The sequence below is a fragment of the Poromitra crassiceps genome (assembly GCF_964638095.1).
Source record: "Poromitra crassiceps genome assembly, chromosome: 10".
Taxonomy (NCBI): domain Eukaryota; kingdom Metazoa; phylum Chordata; class Actinopteri; order Beryciformes; family Melamphaidae; genus Poromitra; species Poromitra crassiceps.
In genome coordinates this window covers 3,306,011-3,331,396 of record NC_139631.1, presented here as the reverse complement: position 1 = coordinate 3,331,396, position 25,386 = coordinate 3,306,011, and the positions used below count along the sequence as shown (strand labels likewise).

The following is a 25,386-nucleotide window of genomic DNA, read 5'->3' as shown; positions in this document are numbered from 1 at the left end:
TAATTCCACAATGTTGTTGGCCGGTTTGTGAAGACGGCTCGAGTGGGTGTCTCCCAGATGTGGAAATGGAGAGCCGACGATCCACTGTCTTGACAATCCGCTGCAGGTCTTTCCTCTCTGCCACGGTGCAGCTGCAGTACCAGACTGTAGCAGTAAATCAGGATACTCTCAATCATGCAGCAATAAAAGTTCCTCAGCAGCTTTTTGGGCAGTCTGTTCTGCCTCAGGGTCCTCAGAAAAAAGGCGCTGCTGGGCCTTCTTGACCAGGTGGGAGGTGTTCAGGCTCCAGGTCAGGTCCTCCGATATGTGGAACCGCAGGAACTTGAAACTGGCAACCCGCTCAACCTCCTCCCCGTCGATGCACAGTCCAGTGTGGTGTGTTTTGTTCTTTTTCGGTCGAACCCTCACATCAAGCACTGCAGTTCTCAATGCAAACTTGCTGGTGCTACTGCCCCGCTGGCTCAGACTTCCAGGCGGGGGTTTGAGCGGGTTTGAGGACCTCGGGCCCCGTCTCGATGCCCAGCACCTGCCTCTGCACCAGCTTGTAGTAGAGGCCCCCGCCGGCCATCAGCTGGCTGTGAGGCCCCTGTTCGACCACGCGGCCCCCGTCCATCACTATGATGTTGTCGGCCTTCTCCACTGTGCTCAGCCGGTGGGCGATCACCAGCACTGTGTGCTTCAACATGATGTTGTTCAGAGCCTGCTGGACCTGACATAAAAACACACTGCAGTTATTATACAAACCCACATACAGTTAACCAGGCGAGAAAGCTGGATTCAGAAGATCGTGAGAAATCCATCTTGTCGCACTCCAAGCTATTGCTTTAACTCCTTCCCAGCAGGGGGCCGGACCAATGAGCGTCCAAAGGCAGCTATGGAGGGGGTTACGTGTGACGACAGTGAGAAGCAAGCCCGTGTTAGAGGGTGATAGACAGGTGTCATCCAAACACCTGCCAGGTATTTTTTGAAAGTGCTTGCCATTTTCCAAATAGTTTCCAATGATGAGGTCCCTCTTAGATTTCCTCTACTTTCTTTAATTTAGTCTTACTGTGGCTATTAAAGTAATTCTTGAATATAAATAAGTGTGTGTATGTATGTATACATCCGAAGAGTTCATTTGCAAAAACAGGTATCTCCATTTGGATTTTTTTATCATTTTATTTTATATATTGATGTATTTATTATATATAATGTTTTCTATGTGCACTCCAGGGAGTATCAAACAGATGTTGTTTGTTCATTTTAAGAATGGCGTTTACCTGTTTTCGCAGTTATAAATACAGTTATATACAGTACAACAGCACTCCCTCTTCTTGTGAGATATTGCTTAACAGACCGCTGTTTCACATGTAATCATATCACTCCGCTGTCAGAGTCCAGTCCATCATTACTAAATTGAATAGCAACACCTTGTGGCAAAAAGAAGGTACTCCATGGGTACTGCAGACAGTCCTACCACACTCGTTTTTTGTTTGGTGGATTCCCCCTTTCCTTTGCTGTAACATTCAAGCCAGTTTTCTAAGTAGCCGCTCATCCTAAACAGCACAAGGAATGGCTACATCACATCCTGTTTGGTACTGTGGTAAATGTTAAAAATTAGGCAGTTTACTTACAATGTGTTCACTTTCTGCATCTAGGGCACTGGTGGCCTCGTCCAGAATAAGGACTTGTGGGTTGCGGATGAGAGCTCTTGCAATGGCCACCCTTTGTTTCTGCCCTCCTGACAGCTGGGCGCCCTTCTCTCCAACACCTGAAGAACAAGAGGAACTGAACTCAGTGTACACTGGAGATGACAGACCTCTCCATTTTTATTATTGCACTGTTTATGTAGCCTTCGAGCTAGTGTTAATTTTGTCATCTATTTTTTTACTTAGCCTTATAGTCTTAGTCCTGTGTGAAATGTCCTTGTTAGTTTTTATCATATTAGTCAACCTCACCCTGTTTTTATTTAGTCAAGTTTTAGTCGACTAAAAGTTTGAGCGTTTTAGTCTCGTCTTAGTCAAATAAACTAAAACTGAGCATTCTAGTCTCATCTTAGTCTTGGGGAAAAAGGTAGTTGACAAACATTTTTCGTCGACAAAATTAACACTAGTTCAATCGGGATTCGAGCCGCCAATGTCTCGCACTCCAGGCATCCACCATACAACATATCCAGTCGGCTAATAGTAATGGAGGTGAGTGTTACACTTAGACTACAGGTGACATCATGGGGGTATATAGTGAATGAAAAAAATGGGGGGATGCTACCAATAAAATATGTTGTTCTCCAACCAGATCTCCAGTACAAGGCCTCAGAGTTACCTGTGTCGTAGCCTTTAGGGAGGGTGGCAATAAAATCCTGAGCGTTCGCCTTGGTGGCAGCCTGCACCACGGTCTCCATAGGGACGTCAGTCAGGCCATAGCTGATGTTCTCCTCAACTGTCCGGGCAAACAGCACAGGCTCCTGGCCCACAAGAGCGACCTGCAAAAACACAGCAACAAATGTTCATGTTTACTGTTTGCTGCCAAGCAAATGTTACAGTTGTGTCTTGCAATGCAGCAAGATGTGACTGGTCTGTAAAGTTGTTACTTTCAGTAATATAGTAATAAAGTATGAGCATATTGTAGGATGTTTTAAACATCTTTATTTACTGTATTGCCAAGGTTGTTATCAGATGTTACCTAAGTTACTTGCTGCCATGGTAAGGTTGTTAGCAGAGGAAAAACCATCTCAGGATCTAACAGGATTTTTGGAAATATTTCAGCTCCAATTTAAATGAGCGCGCTCATTTTTAGGGCATGGGCCATGGGCACACTTCTTTTTGGGTGTGATCAAACTCGGGGGGGGGGGGGGGGGGGGGGGGGTTGGTTGCACGTCACTTTAAATTGCCTTTACATTGTGTCCAATGGAACCCAAATGACACAATATGCCAGCAGATAAAAGAAAAAGAAAAGCGTCTCTCGGATGAGATGACTTTCAGCATTTACGGAACCAGTGTTAACAGCCTGAATGTAAAAGTATGTCTTCCGCTTTGGGGCTTTCAAAAGAAAATCCTTAACCTTAATATTAATTTTTGAGTAGCCTAGTGCTTCTTTACAGCTTTACAGTTTCACATTTTGATACAAGGTTTGCTGGTTCATTCATTGAAATACCTTTTTCTCCTTGAACGTACATCAGTAAGGCTATTTAATTTTGTTTAAATGACATTATTTTGAAAGTTTTAACCAGAAGTTTCTATTTTGTTGTGGCTGGCCTGATGCTGGGCTGTGTGAGCAAACTGCTCAGGGAGATGGGAGGGGGAAGAGAGCCCGCTACGGGGAAGCGACTGAATGGGTTGAGTGGCATGCACAGACATTTTGGGGGGCAGGTGCTCAAGTGAAAAAAGGGCATCCCTCTCATAATTATTTATACAAAAAATGAATACAGTGTGGTGTCCCTGGGTGACCACACTTAAAGTGCCCTTCCAATTTACATGTAAAAACATACTATGGCAATAAAGACTACAGATTTGCATGAACCTATTGCTAAAGAATGTACAGGCTCAACACACATGCTACAGAAACATGTAAGACACAATGTAGTAACTCAATTTTTTTGTAATTTTATACAGTGAGGTCAAGTTTCGAAAAATGATCTCACTACAATCAAATGGCTACTATGGGGACTAACATCATCACACATGAAGACAATTGGGCTCATTGAATCCACAAGAGTCTCAGCTTTCCAGTCATACCCAAATTATATAATTCCAATACTTTTTAGGGACCCCAGTATGCAGAAATATTCAAATAGAAGGTGAAAATAACAAATTTATAGGTTACTGCATAAAAATATATATATATATGTGTGCCAAAAACTGCATGGGATTAGCATAAAGTGGGCATGCCTGTAAAGGGAAGACTCATGGGTACCCATAGAACCCATTCTCATTCAGATATCTTGAGGTAAGAGATCAAGGGGCCCCTTTAAGTTGGCCATGCCAGTTTTTCCCTAGCCAAAATTTAGCCTAGATTTGGAGCGTTATTTAGCCCCCTTCCCAACAAGCTAGCATGACAGGGCTGGTACCAATGGATCCATTAGGCATTCTAGTTTCGGAGGATATCAGTATCTTCACTCTAGCTTTAAAAATGGGTCCGCTAGACCCTCTGAAACACAGTAAGGTTGGCCGCGGACGTGTTTTGCAAAAAAAGGCACTTATCCTTCAGAGGGCAAAAGGGCAGGTGCTTGGACACCACCTGGGGTCTATCTGTGCATGTCCCTGGATGATCTAAGGTTTAAAAGCACCCCATGCTGCTTTATGGGTTAAAAAAAAGTTAAAAAGTGGCACTTAAAAAAAGGTAGGCTATTACTAGTGAACAAAGTCAGCGTCTCCCAAAATCAACTTTCAAAAGCACAGTAGTAGTAGTGGTAGTAGTTTAACCTTTACATTCCTTCTGTGAAAACACTGACTAATTGAGCACTGACCCTGGAGTGGAGGTAGTCGTGCTGGTAGCTGTCAACAGGCTTTCCATCCAGCAGCACTTGGCCTTGCTTGGGAGGGTAGAAGTTCTCCAGGAGACTCACACAGGAGCTCTTTCCACTGCCTGAAGGCCCCACCAGGGCCGTCACCTCTCCAGGCCGAAGAGTGAACGATACTTCCTGCAACACACACCGTGAATTCATATGCAGTCAGCTGCTGATGAAGGTTAGGGCTCTCCATTCATAACTTTTTGACATATCCTATGGAGAGACAAACAGAGTCAGAGAGACAGGACAGACAGACAGACAGACAGGGGCGAAAACATTGCCTCCAGAACTAAAAAGGATAAGCATAGTGTGATACCGGACATACCGGACTTCAGCTGAAGTACACAGGCTTGTCGACTGGTGTAAAGAAAATGACCTGCTCCTAAACACTTCCAAAACAAAAGAAGTGATTGTAGATTTCCGGCGCGGTGAAGCAGTTCACCCTCCTCTGCTCATCAACGGCCAGCAGGTGGAGCGAGTGAACAGTTTTAAATTCCTTGGCACAACCATTTGTGAAAACTTAAAATGGGAGGCCAACACCGACCTCATTATTAACAAGGCCCACCAGAGGCTCCACTCACTGCGACAGCTCAGGAAGTTTGGAGTGTCCAAGGAGGGGAAGCTCAGTTTTTATAGAGCCACTGTTGAGAGTGTCCTCACTTTCTCAGTGTCTGTGTGGCACGGCAACACAAGCGAGCACGACAAGGCTCGGCTAGAGAGAATAGTACGCACGGCGTCAAAGATCATCGGCTGCGACCTTCCTTCTGTGGCCTCCCTATACGCCACACGCATCAAGCGCAAGGGAGAGAAGGTGATGCGAGACCCCTCGCACCCCGCTTACTCCCTCTTTAAGCCCCTCCCCTCTGGTAGGAGGCTCCAGAGCATTAGGTGTAGGACTTCTCGCTTCAAAAACAGTACATATCCCGAGGCTGTCCGTCACCTCAACTCTACCTCAAGAGCACAGGCACTTTGTGCTAGAAGGATCAACACCAGCTAGGCTTTTTTTGCACTTTATCACTAAAAAGCACTTTAAAAAATAGTTTAGCACTTTCCCTTTTTTTAGATACTTTTTAAGCACTTTACCGAGCATTATTTTAGCTTTTTGTGGCACTGCGGCACTCTGCTTTTTTTAACAGGTTCCATGAAATGTTTTTTTTAATGTCGTTGTTATCCTTTCTATTACCTCCTTGTTTTTGTATGTATGGAACTCTCTGCATCTATGTCTCCTGTGATTCTATGTGATTCTATGTGAGCACTTCTGCACCAAGACAATTTCCAATCAACCATGTGTTGAAATGGCAAATAAAGTTCTATTCTATTCAAGTAAAAAAAAGTATTGTGACAAACCTTTAGTACTTCAGTTTCAGGGCGTGTCGGGTAGGAAAACGTGATGTCCTTGAATTCAACCAGGCCCGTGCATGTGTCTGGGGCCTCTTTGCCTTCAGCTGGGTGTTTGGGTTTCCTGTCCAGGTACTCAAAAACCTTCTCAGCAGCTCCCACTCCCTGCATGAGGCCCGTGAAGACAGACGAGATGCTCTGCAAGATGGACCATACGGGCCAAGGCGATTAGTCTCATTAATACACAAATTCCCTGGTACCACCATGGACAGTGATCACTGTTCATCATACAACATAGGAGATTTGTTGCGCACACAGAATCTATATCTATATATCTATATCTATCTATATCTATATCTATATATACTGTATATGAAAGAATTAAGTTTTAAATACCTTAAGACATTCTCCCAGTTCCAGCTCATACATGAAAAAAGATATAAAAGTTCCGGCACTCATCTGACGAGTGACTATGAGGTGACCGCCATAGTAGAGGATAGCGACTTGAAGTGCAAGCGCCGAGATCTGGAAAACACACATAAATCCTGTTCATGTAGCCTACACACTGCAACATACAGGAATAACTGAATTTACTCACTTTTGCAGAATAGCATACCCAACCACTTTGTTAGGTTGACATCATGAAATCCACAAGATCATAGTAAGTGGTATCAAATTGCTACAATTTATTTGGGTGTAATTATTATCGATAAATAAACAGAATGTTCTTGCCCCTCTAGAGCTTTGGTTCTTAACCTTTTTGAGTTGCGATTCGCAAAGTCTCAAAACTATTTGGGCTGCGGTTCGCGCCGGACCCCCCCTTCCCGCTGCATTTTTTCATTTTTTTTGGACAACCATCCAAAACCATCCACCCCCTAAAATAATTGCGATCCCTAGGTTGAGAATCACTGCTCTAGAGGAGGCAACTGCTGATACATACACAACTGGACCACATGTAGAAAGCGTAGGCCAGGGCTTCTTTTTTGTTGATCTGGAACATGACCATGAGTCTGGCGTAGTAGCGGTGGGCCTCCCGATCCTCGTTGGCAAAGCTCCGCACCGTCCTCATGGCTGATATGGTTTCCTCTGCAACTTCATTGGCCTCTGCAAGGGCTGTTTGTGTCGCTTTGGTCAGTTTCTGGAGAGCAACAATTTAGTTTAGTGTAATTATTTCCATGTATAAAAATTATAAACACAGAAAAATAATTCATGTTTTTTTGCAGGTGAGATGGATACAACTTTTTGACGATTTGATTTAAATTCAGTTTAAAAACACACATCAGTCTAACCCTTGGGGTGTTTTAACCTGAATTGACCTGATTCGATAACATTTTGATCAGATTCCACACATAAGCATGATTATGTTTTATTAATTACCTCCACCAACGGTAGGCTAATTATTCATTTCTATTGTACAATACAAGTACTCCAAATGATGGTTGATTACCTGCCAAAGTGACTGCTAGGTTTTAGACTAACTGATTTAGCACTGGGAAGGACATTATATCTCGGCTACAGTATATGGGTATGGTTAAAGGAATAGTTCACCAGAAAATAAAAAAAATTCACTAGTTAAAGCTGCATTCAGCAATGTTTTTGTGTTCAAATACGTGTTAAATGGCTCTATATTCTGACAGCAATCACTGAAATAGAGTGTTTGGTCAGTGACTTGAAACCCCCAACCCCCCACTGTCCTCTATCTCTCTCCTGTAGTCCTGCAGGCTGGGCAGATGTATCTCCGCAACCGTAACTCGTAGAGACTGGGATGGCGGCATTGGATTCGGGGTGAAAAAATACATATAGTCCTTTAGGGGGATCGCGATTGAACCTTCGTTTTTTTTAGAAAATGTTAACTTTTCTCTGATTGGATCAAAATTGGCGCCGACCTCAAACTATCCAATCAGAGAAAAGTTGACATTTTCTAAGAAATGGAAGGCCCAATCGTGATCCCTCTAAAGGACTATATGTATTTTTTCACCCCGAATCCAATGCAGGAGATACGTCCGCCCAGCCTGCAGGACTACAGGAGAGAGATAGAGGACAGTGGGGGATTGGGGGTTTCAAGTCACTGACCAAACACTCTATTTCAGTGATTGCCATCAGAATATAGAGCCATTTAACACTTATTTGAACACAAAAACATCGCTGAATGCAGCTTTAAGTTTGTAAGTTTCAAACCCAGAACTTGAATAGATGGTCCCACAACTGTTTGCCATGGTCATTTGGCTAGTGCAGCATAAAATAGCAATTATGAAATTTGAAGTGACGACATTTCGACGCACACAGCATCTTCATCACAGCATCTTCATCAATCATCAGAGTCAAACTCTGATGAAGATGCTGTGTGCGTCGAAACAAAGTCGTTGCACCTTATAAAACATTTGCAGTGAATCATGTGCTCTAGTAGGCTATCCTCTTTGAGTTCAGTCGCTGAGAAATGGCCCATTCAACTGTTTTCTAATAAGACATGCTTTACCTTGTAGTACTCGCCGTAGACACTTGAAATGATGCCGATGAAGGGGAAACCCATGATGGTCACCAGTGTGAGCTTCCAGGACATCCCAAACATGAAGATGAAGAAGCCGGCGCCCTTGACAAAACTCCTCAGGAAGATGTTGACGTTCTGGCAGATGAGGTTGCTCACCTGGGTGGTGTCCGCAGTCAGTCGGGAAGTGATGTCACCTAAAGATGGACACAATGGTTTAACATTAGAACGAGAGCTGTTTTGTCATAGAAGACAAACAACGCACAAATGGATATTTTGATGCAGATGCGAATGGCTTGATGGATGGTTGTTATCATATTACCTGTGTGGTTCGCATCGAAAAAGCCAATCTCCTGCTTCATCAGAGATCTGAAAAGATGGTTCCTGAGCCGAAGGATTAACCTAGCAAACGTCAGGGTGAAGACTCCTCCACGCACCCCTATCGCAAGTGAACTGAGGAGAGAGCAAAACGCTTTTGAATCATTTGCAACATTTCAAATTAATAGATGGGTGTTTTGCTACTCTCTATCTGTGACTAGAACACAATAATAGCAGAGATGGGAAGTAACTAAGTACAAATACTTTGTTACTGTACTTAAGTAGGATTTTCAGGTATCTGTATTTTACCGAGTATTTATTTTTCTGACAACTTTTTACTTTCACTCCCTACATTTGAACAGATATATCTTTTACTTTCCAAACCAAAAATCATTCATCTGGAGCAACCGGAAGTGTGGGGGGCATTAGTGAGTAAACAGTGAGTCGTATGTCCGGATTGCTCCAGATCAATGATTTTTGGTTTTTCAAAGACAGAAAAGTGGATTTTATGCAACAATTTGGGAGCGGCAACTATATTTATTTAAAAGAAGAGGATGTTAGATGTCAGATAGCGTCTTCACTTCAAGTTTCTGGCTCAGGTAAGGGTTGGTTTTAAGACCTAGACGCGAGAGCGGCGCGGCGGTTTGATTGGAAATGCGTTGTGGGTCGCCGGGCGTAATGCTCAGTATGAGCGAGAAGCGTCCGGCTAGCGGGGTAATCCCCCACCCATTTCCAAATTATTGGGAAATGATCAAATTCATTTTTTATATTTTTCCAGACCTGCATAGGTAGCCTATAACTTTGAGATAGTTTGAGGCTATGAAAGAGTTCGGTGTTCCTGGTTTCTCTGGAGTTTCAGGTTAGGGTGGGATAGCTCACCATTTGGGGCGGTCATTTTTCCTATTAGTAAATGAGGTAGAATCCTCACGGTAAAATTGGCTGTTTTGAAATCATAAACTACCTTTACTAATGGCGGATAGACAAAGACACAAACAGCTAAACGGAGACCAATCCAAGCCACCATCTCTGAGATGCTCACCTGGCAACGGCCAGCGCCGACAGTATGGCCAAGGGCTTAGTGAAGAACTCCATGCTCTGGTGAACCACAATGCCATCTATGGCCTTTCCAGTGTAGTAAGGTATAAAGGCTTCACCTACGAAGATGAGAGAGCAGAACATTAAGAGTTAAGTTGATGTTAAAGACAGTCATAACCTAGAGAATCTATGCTTCAAAGCAAATGCGTAATAAACAATACTAAATTACATTATATGGCCATATTAAGGACACTCACACACAGCAGAGATGAGGAGGAATAGGACGGCTATGAACAGCAGCCCACCATCTTTGCTGCAGTAGGCCAGCAGGCGTCCCAACGTGGCTCCTGAGTTGCTCTCCTTCTCCTGGCTCCCCTTCCTGCTCGGCCTCCTCTTCATCCCCACATCCTGCTCCTCCTCTCCAGCAGTGTCCAGCAGCCTCTCGGTCTCCTCAGAGCCTCCTCCTTCTCCTCTGCTGCTGCTGCTCGTCGCTGAGTTGAGTTCCTGCACCAGGAGCCTCCAGAGCAGCAGGACTCCCAGAGAGGAGGCGCAGGTCCAGGAGAACAGGCTGAGGAACCAGGGCTGCTGGCTGAGAGCCTGCAGCTCGCTCAGCATCAGCAGCTTGGCCAGGGCGTAGGTGATGACGGTCATGCAGATGAGGAGAATGAGGGTGGATAGTTCAGTGACCCTCCGCCTGCTGTCCTCCTTGTTCCACAACACCCCTATGGAGGCTCCCAACAGGAGGGAGGCTCGGAGCAGCACAGTCCCCCACAGGTCAATGTGTGATCCATGGGTGTACAGCACAGTGGTGACGACAACATCCACCAAGATGTATGCCAAGGTGCAAAGCTGCAACTTTCTGCAACAAGCTACTTTGATGTCCATGATGTTTATCAGAAAGAATTTAATGAAAGTCTAGAATCAAGCTAGAATAACGTATAAGAAGTCAGGGTAAGATATTACCTGTGCCAAGGACACCCAAAATGTTTTCAAGAAAAGGGCTCGGTTAGAGCTTTAAAAGCAAAAGCCTTCCAAAGTGTAGCACATCCCTTGTCCAGGTATCCATAAGCACATTGAATCCCTTAGGCCTACTGTAGCCTTCCGACACACATGCTATATTGTAAAAATACTTGGTAAATCGTTATACTTGGTCAGCAGACAACATCCACGCCTCTCACAACAGGAAAGCCACGCCTCCAGCAGACAGGGATGCAAACTCATGGCAGTGTTGCCGGATTGGCGGGTTTTCCACCCAATCGGGGTGTTGTGGGTTGCATTGTGCGGGGGTGGGGGGGGGGGGGGGTGGGGGGGGGGGGGTGATGGTCTTGGGCGGGTTTAGAGAGCCGCATGTTTCCATAGACATGCATTTGTTTGGGCGGTCTTGTGTGCGTTTTTGCAGTTTTTGAACTGGGCTGGATCTGGCAGCACTGACTCGTGGAGAGTGAAAAAGGTGACAGATATATAGCAGGGCAGACATAAACTGATCAGAATCATTCACTTAAGTGTCCTATTTTGGGATGAAAAAGGGTGACTGTCACCACGCGTCTGACTCATTTGCATCCATGAGCAGATTCATTTGACCTGTCGCTTTTACCCCTTTGGTACTGTCGGCTCAAAAGTGCTAAAGCCCACAAACAAGTTTCTATGAAACTCATTTGATCCCCCTCCTGATCTGTCTTGATTTCCCCATTCTCTCTCTCTCTCTCTCTCTCTCTCTCTCTCTCTCTCTCTCTCTCTCTCTCTCTCTCTCTCTCTCACACACACACACACACACACACACACACACACACACACACACACACACACACACACACACACACACACACACACAGACACAGACACTAGCAGCACAGAACGAGAGAGACAGAGGCCTTCAACCAGATGTTCAGGTCCAGCATGGAGATGCTTACCAAAGCCATTGCCTGATGTGCACCGCAAGACTAGGGCCCCTGAAACCCATCTTGAAAACCCTCCCATTTTGTCCATGTTAAACATGGACAACTTGTTTTGATGGTGGCTCCTTGAAAAATGCTTGATTTTCAACATAACCTGGTGTTTCATCTCCACGGTCACTCATGTAAACCAAAAAGTATTTTAATATTTGAACTTGTCACTCATATTGTAGGTAGATAAGTCCTCTGTTGATCCCTTACTCTGGACATTAGCAAGCATTACTGTAAATAATAGTGATCAAAACCAGTGTTGGGCAAGTTACTTTCAAAATGTAATATACTACATACTAGTTACTTTCATTTGAAAGTAATACGTTACTTTACAATATTACTTTCTGTGTAGAGTAACTCAATTTGTAACTTGAGTTACTTGACAAAGTAACTGGTATAATATTACTGAAATCCTATAAGTAATAAGTTATATTACTGAGTTACTGCTAAAAGTAATATATTACATGTAATATGTTACTTTTGTAATGAGTTACCCCCCAACACTGATCAAAACATACAATGAAAGTTAACAGCTGGTAAAACAAAGTGGCAATATACAGTACATTCTACGAGTAGACTGAAGGCAGCATATGACATTATACAAATCCAACATGGATCTTTTTTAATCATCAGCATGTAATCAATTAAGGTCTACTCATATACAGTATATGTTTTCACTTGAAGCATTGAGCATATTTTTCCATTTACAGTGCATTACATCATATAATATGTAACTGTAGTGCTATTGGTTGATCTATGCTCTTTATAGACTTACAGTAAGCCAAAACATCATGGCTCCACATTGAGTTCAATAGAAAAAGGCACCTTTCTGTTGTTGCAGCCTTAAACATCATCCAATACCACCTTTCACTCAAGCTTAATCACCTGCTACAATAAACCAAACTAAATGCCTAGGAAGGCTGAAATAAAAAATGATCTGTTCTTCCTCTGTTTGGATAGTCTCGCTGGCCAGCCTCCCCTCACTTCCGTGAGAGGAGTCTGGCAATGCTGGTCACCATTCTGGAATTGCGACTTAGCGGCAGTGCCCTTGGAAAATAGTTTCCAACAATCCAACTTGTCATTTTCAGCGTGTAGGTTTCTGCCGTTAGCTTGCTAGCTAGTTAGCGTTGTTGTTTTCACTGTGGTGGCAGGGGACTATTTACAGCGACACACAGGGAGCGGAAGCCGCTCTGATTGACATAGTTGGAGCCAATGACAGAGCTTGTAATAAGCGGGGAGCGGAAATCTGGCAGCGTCTGAAATGGACGCCTCCAATGGGAGAGCAGCTGTAGAGCAGGGGAGGGCTTATGCCAGCAGCCTGCTTCCGTGCAGCCAGACTCCTCTCACAGAAGGGAGGGGAGGCTGGCCAGCGAGACTACTGTTTGGAGTGTGACAGTGAGGTGTCAAAACATTTTTAACGCACCCTCATTTCAAGTAGGTTAGACAAATATCAGTTAGCGACCTCTGGTATGATGCAGTCTTTTTGATTACATATTTATTCTATAATTGATCCATATTGTAGTTGTCTATAATAATATTAATCATAATCATGATTCATTTAATTTGTATAGCACTTTTAAATAACCCAAAGGCACTGACAGTATGAGACCACAAGGAAACAAACAAAAGATGTGACAAGCAACAGATACATATAACATATGTAAGGGATAATGTATTGTGAGCCGGTGATTACTGGCGAAATAATGACCGACAGGTGAATGATTGAGCCCGACGCGCAGCGGAGGGCTTAATCAGTCACCTGAAGGTCATTATTTCCAGTAATCACCGGCTCATTATACATTATCCCGCTTAGAACACGGCCTACAACTAAATTATTTCAGTAATCTGACAAAAATAATTATTCAAATAGATTTTTTAAGCGGTTTTCAACGACAAAGCGGTTTCATTCGTAATTGGCACACAAGACACCACAGCTGCAACTGGTTGGCCTAATTAGTAGTGTCTGCAGACAAAATGCTCTTATCAACTGATTAATCCAGGTGTGGCAGAGCAGCGGTCGGTTGTCGAGAAATAATGACCGGTGAATCTTGTTGATTGACCAATCAGAATCGAGTATTCAAGAGAGCCGTGTTCTAAAACACAAGTAAACAGGGACACATGGAAACATGGAAGGAGGGGGAGGGAGTGTATGGGAGGGACAGGGGCTGGCCGGACAAGAGGGGAGGGGAGAGAGGGAGCTGGCATGGGCTGTAAATGTGCTTATGGGGAGGGGAGGTTGTATGCTTGGGAGAACAGATTTTTTTTTCAGTCAGTATTTGAAAATGAGGATTGAGAGTGAGTCTCTGACAGGCTGGGGGAGGGAGTTCCAGAGACAGGGTGCTGTTCTGGAGAATGCTCGATCACCAAAGCTGCGGAGGTTTGTGAGGGGAATAGTGGATGTTTTGATGTAATAAGGATCGGAGGGTTCGGGTGGGTCGACAGGGGAGGTCAGCCAGGTGGGGTGGGGGTGGGGGGGGTCAGTTTGTGAAAGGCTTTGAAGGTGAGGAGTACTTTGAAACTGATGTGTTGGAGAGTGAGTGGAGAGAATGGAGTTTATGGAGGGATCGGGAGCTGATGCCAGTGAGGAGGGAGTTTATGCAGGTTTCAATTCCGATGTGGGTGAGCGGTGGGTTCTGAGTGGATGTGGGTGTCGTCAGCATAGCAATGAAAGTCCAAGTTGCATTTGCGGATGGTGTGTACTAGGAAGTGTGTAACAGATAAAGAGCAGGGGGGCCAAGGGCTGAGCCTTGGTGACCGCCTGCATAACAGAGGAGCTGGTGGAGGAGTGACCAGAGAATGAGATTAAATGTTGTCTGTCTGTGAGGTAGGAGGTGAGCCAGTCAAGTGCGGTGCCCTCAACACCTAGTTGGCACAACCTTTGGAGGAGGATGGAGTCACACACTGTCAAAGGCTGTACTGAGATCCAGTAGTATTAAGATGTTGGGGACCCCTGAATCTACAGAGATGAGTAGATCGTTGACTTTGACCAGGGCAATTTCTGTGATGTGGAGTTTGGCGGAAGCCAGACTGTGGAGGTTTGTAAAGGTTGTTGGACTGCAGGTGAGAGTGAAGGTGGGCGGAGACAACACATTCTAGTGCTTTATAGAGGAACGGTAGGTTTGAGATGGGACGTTAGTTGGCTGGGTTGAGACTAGGCTTTTTAAGGATGGGTGTGACGGGTGTGACCTTGTGATAGTGACTGATTGAAGAGGGCAGTGTGGTGGGGGGGATGAGGGCGGGGAGGCAGGCCTTGGTTAGAGTGGTGGGAGGAGATCGAGGGAGCAGGTGGTTGTCTTGGCAATGATGTCAGTAATGAGGAAGGAGTCAATAGGGGTGACAGCAGGTGGGTGAGTAACTTACTTAAAAGGTTCTCTACTATCTGGGACCCGTTTTTGGCCTACTTTGATAAGGTCAAGAATGACCAGTGACTCGCCTGGCTAGTGTCTCATGGACCCCTTACGTGGGATCCCATCCTATACACGTCTCTTGTGAACACATGGACACTTTGTGCGGCTGGTAGCACATGTATGTTTGTTTTTCTTTTCTTTTCATTTCATTTCCTGTGACTGAGCCTGTTTGTCTTGTATATTGTTCTATAAAATTTTTAAAATTAAATATATTATAAAAAACATGCTGGGAGATGTGAAAACAGTCAAGGAGAGAGAGGAAGTCGTTTGCAAGGTCACAGTTGTGTGGTCAACATGGATGTTAAGGTCACCAGTAAGCAGGAGGGAGGTGGAGAGTGAAGCAGCAATGGTCGGTGAGAAATTCAGATAGTTCAGACAGAAAAGCGGGGTTAAGCTGAGGGGTGGGTGGGGATAGAGTAGCAGTGCAGTTATAGAATTTGGTAGTCTAAATGCAAGGTATTCATAGTCTGACATGGGTGGGAGGTCGAGGTCCAGTCCATTGATTGTTATACTGCGCTTATAAATTATAAATTACGGCAAAGCCGGAAAAAAAAAATGAGCGTCCCGGGCAAATTGCTAGGAGTAGTAGGAGTGCGGGTCCAACTTGCAGATGTGATAGGAGTACAGTTGCAAGTCATCCGGGGAGTAGGTTGATGTTATCTAATAGCTGATAGCCAGTGAGTTGATTGAGAGTAATCCAGACAGAGCAGTATGTTGTTTTTGTTGCTAGCCCAAGACCAAACCCGAGCAGGAGGCCAACCCAGCCAGAGATACACCATGCCACAACCAGGTCCATCAGTAGAGAGAGAGAGAGAGAGACAGCGGAGAAACTATCACTCACCTGCGGAGATGGCAACCCAACCTGGCGAAGGAGTGGAGACTACCTCCCAAGCCAAGGGGCGGCCAGTGGTGGAGTTTAGTCCTTCACCTCACTTGATTCTGATGTGACATTTTGATCAGATTTGTGGCGGCTGTAGCTCAGGAGGTAGAGCGAGTCGTCCACTAATCGCTTTGGATAAAAGAGGTCGGTGGTTCGATTCCCGGCTCCTCCAGTCTGCATGTCGAAGTGTCCTTGGGCAAGATACTGAACCCCAAATTGCTCCCGATGGCTGTGCCAGCACCTGGCTACCTGTGGTAGCCTGCCGCCATCGGTGTGTGAATGGGTGAATGTACCTACTGACTGTAAAGCGCTTTGGATAAAAGCGCTATATAAATGCAGGCCATTTACCATTTACCATTTGTAAACAATTTGGTATTGGCCTTCAATAGCTCATATCGGTCGAACCCTCACATCAAGCACTGCAGTTAATTCTCAGTAGAAGCGGACATTGCCTTCAGACTCGCTGGTGCTGCTGCTTCCTCTCCTCCGCTGGCCCTTCACGCCAGACTTCCAGGCGGGGGTTGGGGCAGGGTTGAGGACCTCGGGCCCCGTCTCGATGCCCAGCACCTGCCTCTGCACCAGCTTGTAGTAGAGGCCCCCGCCGGCCATCAGCTGGCTGTGAGGCCCCTGTTCGACCACGCGGCCCCCGTCCATCACTATGATGTTGTCGGCCTTCTCCACTGTGCTCAGCCGGTGGGCGATCACCAGCACTGTGTGCTTCAACATGATGTTGTTCAGAGCCTGCTGGACCTGACATAAAAACACACTGCAGTTATTATACAAAATCCATCTTGACTCCAAGCTATTGCTTTAACTCCTTCCCAGCAGGGGGTCGAAAAGTTTCACAGATCTGAGATCTCACTCAACATCAATTCTAATCCATGTTTTTTCGGTACACTCCCTCTTGTGTGATATTGCTTAAATAACAGACCGTTGTTTCACACACACATAATCATATCACTCCACTGTCAGAGTCCAGTCCATTTTGTTAATTACTAAATTCAATAGCAACACCTTGTGGCAAAAACAAGGTACTCCATGGCTACTGCAGACAGTCCTACCAGACGTTTTTGTGTTTGGTGAATCCCCCCTTTCCTTTGCTGTAACATTCAAGCCAGTTTTCGAAGTAGCCCACCCTAGCCAACCCTTGTAAGTAGCTCATCCTAAATAGCACAAGGAATGGCTACATCACATCCTGTTTGGTGGTAAATGTTAAAAATGAGGCAGTTCACTTACAATGTGTTCACTTTCGGCATCTAGGGCACTGGTGGCCTCGTCCAGAATAAGGACTTGTGGGTTGCGGATGAGAGCTCTTGCAATGGCCACCCTTTGTTTCTGCCCTCCTGACAGCTGGGCGCCCTTCTCTCCAACACCTGAAGAACAAGAGGAACTGAACTGCATGACTGATGCAGAATGGTGAAGAAAGGAGCCACTAATTGACACAGAATGTCTGGTGCTACCTACAGTATGACCCTGCACAGAGTGCACCGTCCTGAGAGAGAGGTCAACTAGGAGAATGTGGGTCAGAGGCTGAATGAATGAATGGAATGAGTGTGTCTCCATTTTTATTATTTTACAAAGCACCAGTCAATAAAAAGGCTACCAATAAAATATGTTGTTCTCCAACCAGATCTCCAGTACAAGGCCTCAGAGTTACCTGTGTCGTAGCCTTTAGGGAGGGTGGCAATAAAATCCTGAGCGTTCGCCTTGGTGGCAGCCTGCACCACGGTCTCCATAGGGACGTCAGTCAGGCCATAGCTGATGTTCTCCTCAACTGTCCGGGCAAACAGCACAGGCTCCTGGCCCACAAGAGCGACCTGCAAAAACACAGCAACAAATGTTAATGTTTACTGTTTGCTGCCAAGCAAATGTTACAGTTCTGTCTTGCAATGCAGCAAGTCACCTAATATGCAAGTATGAGCATAGTTGTAGGATCTATGTTGTTTTAAACTTCTTTATTTACTGTATTGCCAAGGTTGTTATCAGATGTTACCTTAAAGCTAAGTTACTTACTGCCATGGTAAGCAATATCTGCTAACCTGGAAATATTTCAGCTCCAACTCCTGTGATGTTACCATGCTATGCAGAAATGTCCATTTTGTGAACCAAGTTACCTTTCAAAAGCACAGTAGTAGTAGTGGTAGTAGTAGTTTAACCTTTACATTCCTTCCATGAAAACAACTAACTAACGACTAACTGAGCACTGACCCTGGAGTGGAGGTAGTCGTGCTGGTAGCTGTCAATAGGCTTTCCATCCAGCAGCACTTGGCCTTGCTTGGGAGGGTAGAAGTTCTCCAGGAGACTCACACAGGAGCTCTTTCCACTGCCTGAAGGCCCCACCAGGGCCGTCACCTCTCCAGGCCGAAGAGTGAACGATACTTCCTGCAACACACACCGTGAATTCATATGCAGTCAGCTGCTGATGAAGGTTAGGGCTCAACTCACTTTTAATTCAATCAATTCAGGAGGGGCCTTTTCTTCCAAAAGTTTGAGGAAGCTTTGCTATCAAATGATTGATGTTTAATCACTAAATAAATGAGCCTGGCATCGCCAGACCAATTCACATTGCATTGCATTTGCAAATGTGAATTGGTCTGAAATCTCTTAGTTCAATTTCTATTTCTAGGGGGTGTTACCAACGGGCACATTCCAAAATGCTTCAACCAATCGGAGCACAAAAATGTGTGATGCAGTAGGAACGGTCTGCTAGCAGCCGTTTGCTATACAGAAATAACAGATGAAGAATGCTGTGATTGACCAAGATGAGCATTAAACAAAGCCATGTAATGAAGGGGCTGTGATTGGCCTGGCCGTTTTCAGGCCGGGTGGAAATGTATCTCAACGGGAGGGCGGCCAGACGCGCAAATTAAACATGAGCTCGCAGATTCGTCAGGTTCCCAGCTGTTATGATATGCCTTGAGGCAGGAGGTGACAGTCATGACATCAGTTTGAGAGAACTTCCTCAATATGTAGATTATCATATTTTCCCACTTATCAAGCTTCACTGATAGTATTTAGTACACATATTATTATTGAGGTAGGATGGCAGGTTTAGCACTAGGGGGAGCTCTAAGGAAAGACTGACTTTTCACATCTGTGGTGAAGGGTTACCTCTTCCATATATGACGTCAAGCAAAGATACAAAGGAAGCGGACGCACCTGAGACACGGCAAGAGTGGTGGTTTGCCTATGCAAATGGCTGTGTGGAGAGACATTTAGTATGGTAGTCACCGGGGTGGGAATTACACAGAAGCCATGGAGGCCTCACCCTCACCCTAGTAGTCACAGGTGGAGCTGCGGGTTTCTAAGGACAACTAGCTGTGTGGGTGTCAAGACATGGGAGCCACACAGCAGGGAGATGCGTGGATGGCATGGTTGATGCTATCTGAGCTACTGGTGGCTAACGCTAGCTGGGAGCCACCAAAGGAGCGTGGTATGCCAAGCCACATAAAGCCAAAACAGCGATGTCTGAGCTAGCCAAGCTAACGTCTGGAGACAAACGCAGAGGGTTTCGTCCCCACGTCCCGTGTCAGAGCTAGGGCTCGCTAGACCAGACAGCAGGGAGAAGAACTTGAAGAACGTGGGTGTGTTAAACCTTGAAAGAGATAAACTCATAAACACATAAAGCAAGTGAGGCATACCATTCAAATTGAATGCATCACGTAGAGAGAGACTGAAATGAAATCGGTACTAGCGCACTGGCTGATTGTGGTCGTAGCGGTCATAATAATAATTCCTAGACATGAATAACCTTTCAGCCAGGATTTCATAACAATTGGAAGCTGTGTTAGGGTGTTTTTGCAACACCAGGCTATAAAAAAGTAGGCTGAGAATTAAAGGTTTTTCATCATTATGTAAACTGCAGTATACAATTCAACCGATGTGGCAGTTGAACTGATATTTTTGAATTGCAGCTGCCGATGGCCAATATTCCCGTTTTCATGCCAAAACATTCCAAAACTAGAGGGCATGATACCTCTGCCAACCTTTCAATGAAGTTTTGTGGTGTTACGTGAATGTTTTTGGAGGTTAGGTGCCTTTTTGTGATTGGCCATGCCCATTGCCATGCCCCTTTTTGGCCAGTGGGCGTGGAAAGTTCATCAGTTCTAAGTTGGCCCACATGACCTACTTTTCTACAAAGTCTTCTGCGAATCCGTTGATAACTTGTTGAGATATCCTGCGGACAAACAGACAGAGACAGACAGACGGGCGAAAAAAACTGCCTTCCGGCCAACTCTGTTGGTGGAGGTAAAAAGGATAAGCATAGTGTGATACCGTGCATACAAGTCTAAAAAAGGGGCATATAGTAGTACAACTAGCTAGCGCTCTTGTGACAAACCTTTAGTACTTCGGTTTCAGGGCGTGTCGGGTAGGAAAACGTGATGTCCTTGAATTCAACCAGGCCCGTGCATGTGTCTGGGGCCTCTTTGCCTTCAGCTGGGTGTTTGGGTTTCCTGTCCAGGTACTCAAAAACCTTCTCAGCAGCTCCCACTCCCTGCATGAGGCCCGTGTAGACAGACGAGATGCTCTGCAAGATGGACCATACGGGCGATTAGTCTCATTAATGCAAATAGTCTGGTAATGTCATCATCACCATCCATCATACAGATTGTAATATCAACATGGGAGATTTGTTGCGCACAGATTTTTCTTTTTTCTTTCATAAGACAACAGAGTTTTAAATACCTCAAGACATTCTCCCAGTTCCAGCTCATATATGACAAAAGATATAAAAGTACCGCCACTCATCTGACCAGTGACTATGAGGTGACCGCCATAGTAGAGGATAGCGACTTGAAGCGCAAGCTCCGAGATCTGTAAAACACACATAAATCCTGTTCATGTAGCCTACACACTGCAACGGCGACTGAATCCACCTCAACTCCATTTACTCAATTTCGCAGAATAGCTTACCCAACCACTTTGTTAGGCTGACATCAATCTTCATGATGGAAATCCATAAGATCATAGTAAGTGGTATCAAATAGCTAGAAGTTATTTGGGTGTTGTTAACAATTAACTGGATGTTCTTGTCCCTCTAGTCTAGTCTTGGGCTGCGGTTCGCATCCCCCCCCCCCCCCCCCTCCCCTCCCACTGCATTTTTAGGAGACATGTGCTGATACCTACACAACTGGACCACATGTAGAAAGCGTAGGCCAGGGCTTGTTTTCTGTTGATCTGGTACATGACCATGAGTCTAGCGTAGTAGCAGTCAGCCTCCCGATCCTCGTTGGCAAAGCTCCGCACCGTCCTCATGGCTGATATGGTTTCCTCTGCAACTTTATTGGCCCCTGCAAGGGCGGTTTGCTCCGCTTTGGTCAGTTTCTGGAGATTAACCAATCATTTAGTTTAGTGTAATTATTTCCATGTATAAAAATGATAAACACAGAGAAAAATGTATGTATTTTTTGCAGGTGAGACGAATAAAACGTACAAAGAGGCTTTTGCGGTGTATTAAAAAAACGCATACGGGGAAAAAATGCACTGTGTGTGCAAAGACCATAATCCGTATCTATGATGATGATGATGATGATTGTTATTATTAAATATTTAAACATAGGCACACACAAAATTTAGTTTCAGCAGCTTCAACCCAAAATAATGGTGTTGGTAAAAACCGATATTGGTCGAACTTTAATTCTAATAAGACATGCTTTACCTTGTAGTACTCGCCATAGACGCTTGAAATGATGCCGATGAAGGGGAATCCCATGATGGTCACCAGTGTGAGCTTCCAGGACATCCCAAACATGAAGATGAAGTAGCCGACGCCCTTGACGAAGCTCCTCAGGAAGATGTTGACGTTCTGGGAGATGAGGTTGCTCACCTGGGTGGTGTCCGCAGTCAGTCGGGAAGTGATGTCACCTAAAGGGTGACAAAATGGTTTAACATTAGAACGAGAGCTCTTTTGTCATAGTAGACAAATGAATGGACAAATGGATATTCTGATGCAGATGCGAATGGCTTGATGGATGGAAGGTTGTTACCGTATTACCTGTGTGGTTCGCATCGAAAAAGCCAATCTCCTGCTTCATCAGAGATCTGAAAAGAAGGTTCCTGATCCGAAGGCTTAATCTGGCAAACGTCAGGGTGAAGACTCCTCCACGCACCCCCATCGCAAGTGAACTGAGGAGAGAGCAAAACGCTTTTTTTGCTACTCTGTATCTGTGACTCATAGAACACAATAGTGGATCAACCTGTACCCAGTTCATGAAAGTGTTTATATGTACTGCTGTAAACAGCTGGTGTCTGGTAGGTGCAAACCAAAGGAGAACGTGATCTTTGTTCCTTCAGTCATACAAGCCCGACATTCGCGATATTAATATGATGGCGAGCTCATTGTCCTGGGTCTCTGGAGCGCCTAAATGAAATATGTCTCTTCTTCATATTTTCCCCCTGTGCTCACTGCTCAGTGTTACGGCCACAGGCAAAGCTCGTTCACAGGAGGCCAATAACATAACTCTGGCTTCCTATACATGTTCAATGATCGATTCCATACTTTTTCCATACTTTGTCCAGACCTTGAATTGTTTAGAAGGTTGTTTGGTGTTCATTATGATTTACGCAGTTATTCATCTTGTCTCTGCTAACTAGGTCATATCATTAAACTAGATTGAGTTTTTCATTTTAAAATTCCATATTTTCCCCACACCTTATGTTCTTGACTGGTTATAATTTTACTGGACATTTTATATAATGCCTGCTGACAGTGGCTGGGTAATAAGAGCAACAAAAACTGTGGAATCAAAGTGCGTCTACAACACCATAAAAGCTAGATTTGCTAGCTAGCTAATTATGTGTGTATCGGACCTGAACCACAACATTCTTCATACTTCGGTAACACTTTATAATACATTGTAAATTGATACTTGATTCAACTTTAGCTAATATAGTTACTGTATATGTGCTCCTGTAGTTATGTGCCCCTCTGAGGCTGTGGGGGACAGAGGACAGATCTATAAACATTATGTGGATGCTTATTATAAAGTTGCAACTGATGTTTATAATACTTTGTAAATGGTTAATAAATATTGCGCAAACATTATTACGGATTTTGATCTTTGGTAACAGTAAAATACTTGTTAACTAAAGTTTAATTATCTATCAATTTACCATTTAAGGAGCTAAATGTGATATTCAGCCCTACTAGATGCTACTATTGTATCTAATGAGAGTGAGCAGTAAAGAAAGCCACGCCCCCTCTCAGTGTTGTTGCCAAGCCTGTCCAAGCACCGGACCGAGCGTCCACTCCTTCGCCCATGTGATGTTGCCCTATCCCGCATTTATAAATAGGCAGAGAGTGACCCAGCGAGCCTTGAGAGCATGTGGATCAACCTGTTGCTGTGATTGGAAAAATGAAGCGGCCGTGGCTGTGAAAGAAAGGGTAGTCTCTGATTGGCACTTTGGGACCGTTTATTTCCTGGTTTTGATTTCAGTGTGGTCGGTCGGCTGTATGGCTTGCTCTGCATGTCTCCATGGCACAGGCTGGTTGGTTGCACAGTGTGTTGACAGCAGGCAGCTATAACAGAGCGATGCGAGTGGATATGGTGTCATGGGAAGCCATGCCAATGTGTTTTATATAGACTGTTTGTGTTTACGTCTGACGTTACAGCTCCAGCACGACATCTAGTGGGCAAAAAAACCTTCATATAGCTCCTATATGATAGTTACAATAAAGTGTTAGCCATACATAGTTTGTTGTTCCTGGTTTATCTGGAGTTTTGGTTAGGGTGGGATAGCTCACCATTTGGGGCGGTCATTTTAGTTTATTAGTAAATGAGGTAGAATCCTCATGGTAAAATTGGCTGTTTTGAAATCAGATAAACTGCCTTTACTAAATGGCGGATAGACAAAGACACAAACGGCTAAACGGAGACCAATCCAAGCCACCATCTCTGAGATGCTCACCTGGCAACGGCCAGCGCCGACAGTATGGCCAAGGGCTTAGTGAAGTACTCCATGCTCTGGTGAACCACAATGCCATTTATGGCCTTTCCAGTGTAGTAAGGTATAAAGGCTTCACCTACGAAGATGAGAGAGCAGAACATTAAGAGTTAAGTTGGTGTTAAAGACAGTCATAACCTAGACAATCTATGCTTCAAAGCAAATGTGTAATAAACAATACTAAATTACATTATATGGCCATGTCAAGGACACTCACACACAGCAGAGATGAGGAGGAAGAGGAAGGCTACGGACAGCAGCCCACCATCTTTGCTGCAGTAGGCCAGCAGGCGTCCCAACGTGGCTCCTGAGTTGCTCTCCTTCTCCTGGCTCCCCTTCCTGCTCTGCCTCCTCTTCATCCCCACATCTTGCTCCTCCTCTCCAGCAGTGTCCAGCAGCTTCTCTGTCTCCTCAGAGCCTCCTCCTTCTCCTCTGCTGCTGCTGCTGGTCGCTGAGTTGAGCTCCTGCCCCAGGAGCCTCCAGAGTACCAGGACTCCCAGAGAGGAGGCGCAGGTCCAGGAGAACAGGCTGAGGAACCAGGGCTGCTGGCTGAGAGCCTGCAGCTCACTCAGCATCAGCAGCTTGGCCAGGGCGTAGGTGATGACGGTCATGCAGATGAGGAGAATGAGGGTGGATAGTTCAGTGACCCTCCGCGGGCCGTCCTCCATGTTCCATGACACCCCGATGGAGGCTCCCAACAGGAGGGAGGCTCGGAGCAGCACAGTCCCCCACAGGTCCAGGACCGACTGGAGGATGTTAAAGTTCTGGGCGTCCTCTCTGAATACGGCGGAGTGTGATCCATGTGTATACAGGACAGTGGTGACGACAACATCCACCAAGATGTATGACAAGGTGCAGCTTACAGCTACCTTGACGCCCATGATGATTATCAAGCTAGAATATCTTAGAAGAAGTTAATGTAAGTCAGACATTATCAGTGCCAGACCAAAATCTCATACATAAATAAATATATATACATGAAAACTGAATACAGTAGCCTATTCATGAACAGGCATCTGTATATATTAGTACATTAACACATGAGTGTTCTGCAAATTAGTTAATTCAGGTTTAAAACATAGTCATCAGACCAGACAGGGTAAGCCTAGGTTATTTGAATCTTCCTAAACCAAACTCAAATATACTTAAAAAAAACAAAAACAAAAAAACAGTTAGCCTATCTATATAGAGCCTCCAGTCAATGGAACTCATCATCTATACAAACTAAACAAATCAGAAGCATGAAAATATCACTTAACAGATGTTTATGAGAGAGACCAAACAATTGGAATGATGTCACCTTACATGTATAGCACATGATGTTTTAACCTCTGTACTCTTAACCTCTGTTCATATACTGTTAATTATCACTAGGACGTTGTAATTGTGCTACTTAGGTTGGACTGACGAGGGTCAGTTGTTGTTTGTATTGCATGTTTTATGTTGTATGGTTTTGTGTGGACCCCAGGAAGATTAGTGACCGTGGCAGCGGAAGATAATGGGGATCCGAATAAAGAATAAAGTCATTTTGCAGCAACCATTTAGCCTTA

General features: G+C 44.8%; 1 protein-coding gene across 1 annotated transcript; it reads right to left on the bottom strand.

Moving 5' to 3' along the window:
• Positions 1-445: 445 nt before the first annotated feature.
• abcb9 (ATP-binding cassette, sub-family B (MDR/TAP), member 9) lies at positions 446-24,717 on the bottom strand (the record flags this gene model as incomplete). Its single annotated transcript, XM_083644675.1, has 22 exons — positions 446-709; positions 1,614-1,750; positions 2,302-2,461; positions 4,445-4,618; positions 5,834-6,022; positions 6,221-6,349; positions 6,765-6,962; positions 8,301-8,506; positions 8,632-8,762; positions 9,667-9,781; positions 9,920-10,577; positions 16,340-16,642; positions 17,129-17,265; positions 17,550-17,709; positions 18,101-18,274; positions 20,232-20,420; positions 20,579-20,707; positions 21,020-21,217; positions 21,552-21,757; positions 21,888-22,018; positions 23,801-23,915; positions 24,054-24,717. The coding sequence occupies 22 exons, from the start codon at positions 24,715-24,717 to the stop codon at positions 446-448; spliced, it is 4,767 nt and encodes a 1,588-aa protein (XP_083500801.1).
• Between the last annotated feature and the right edge of the window lie 669 nt (positions 24,718-25,386).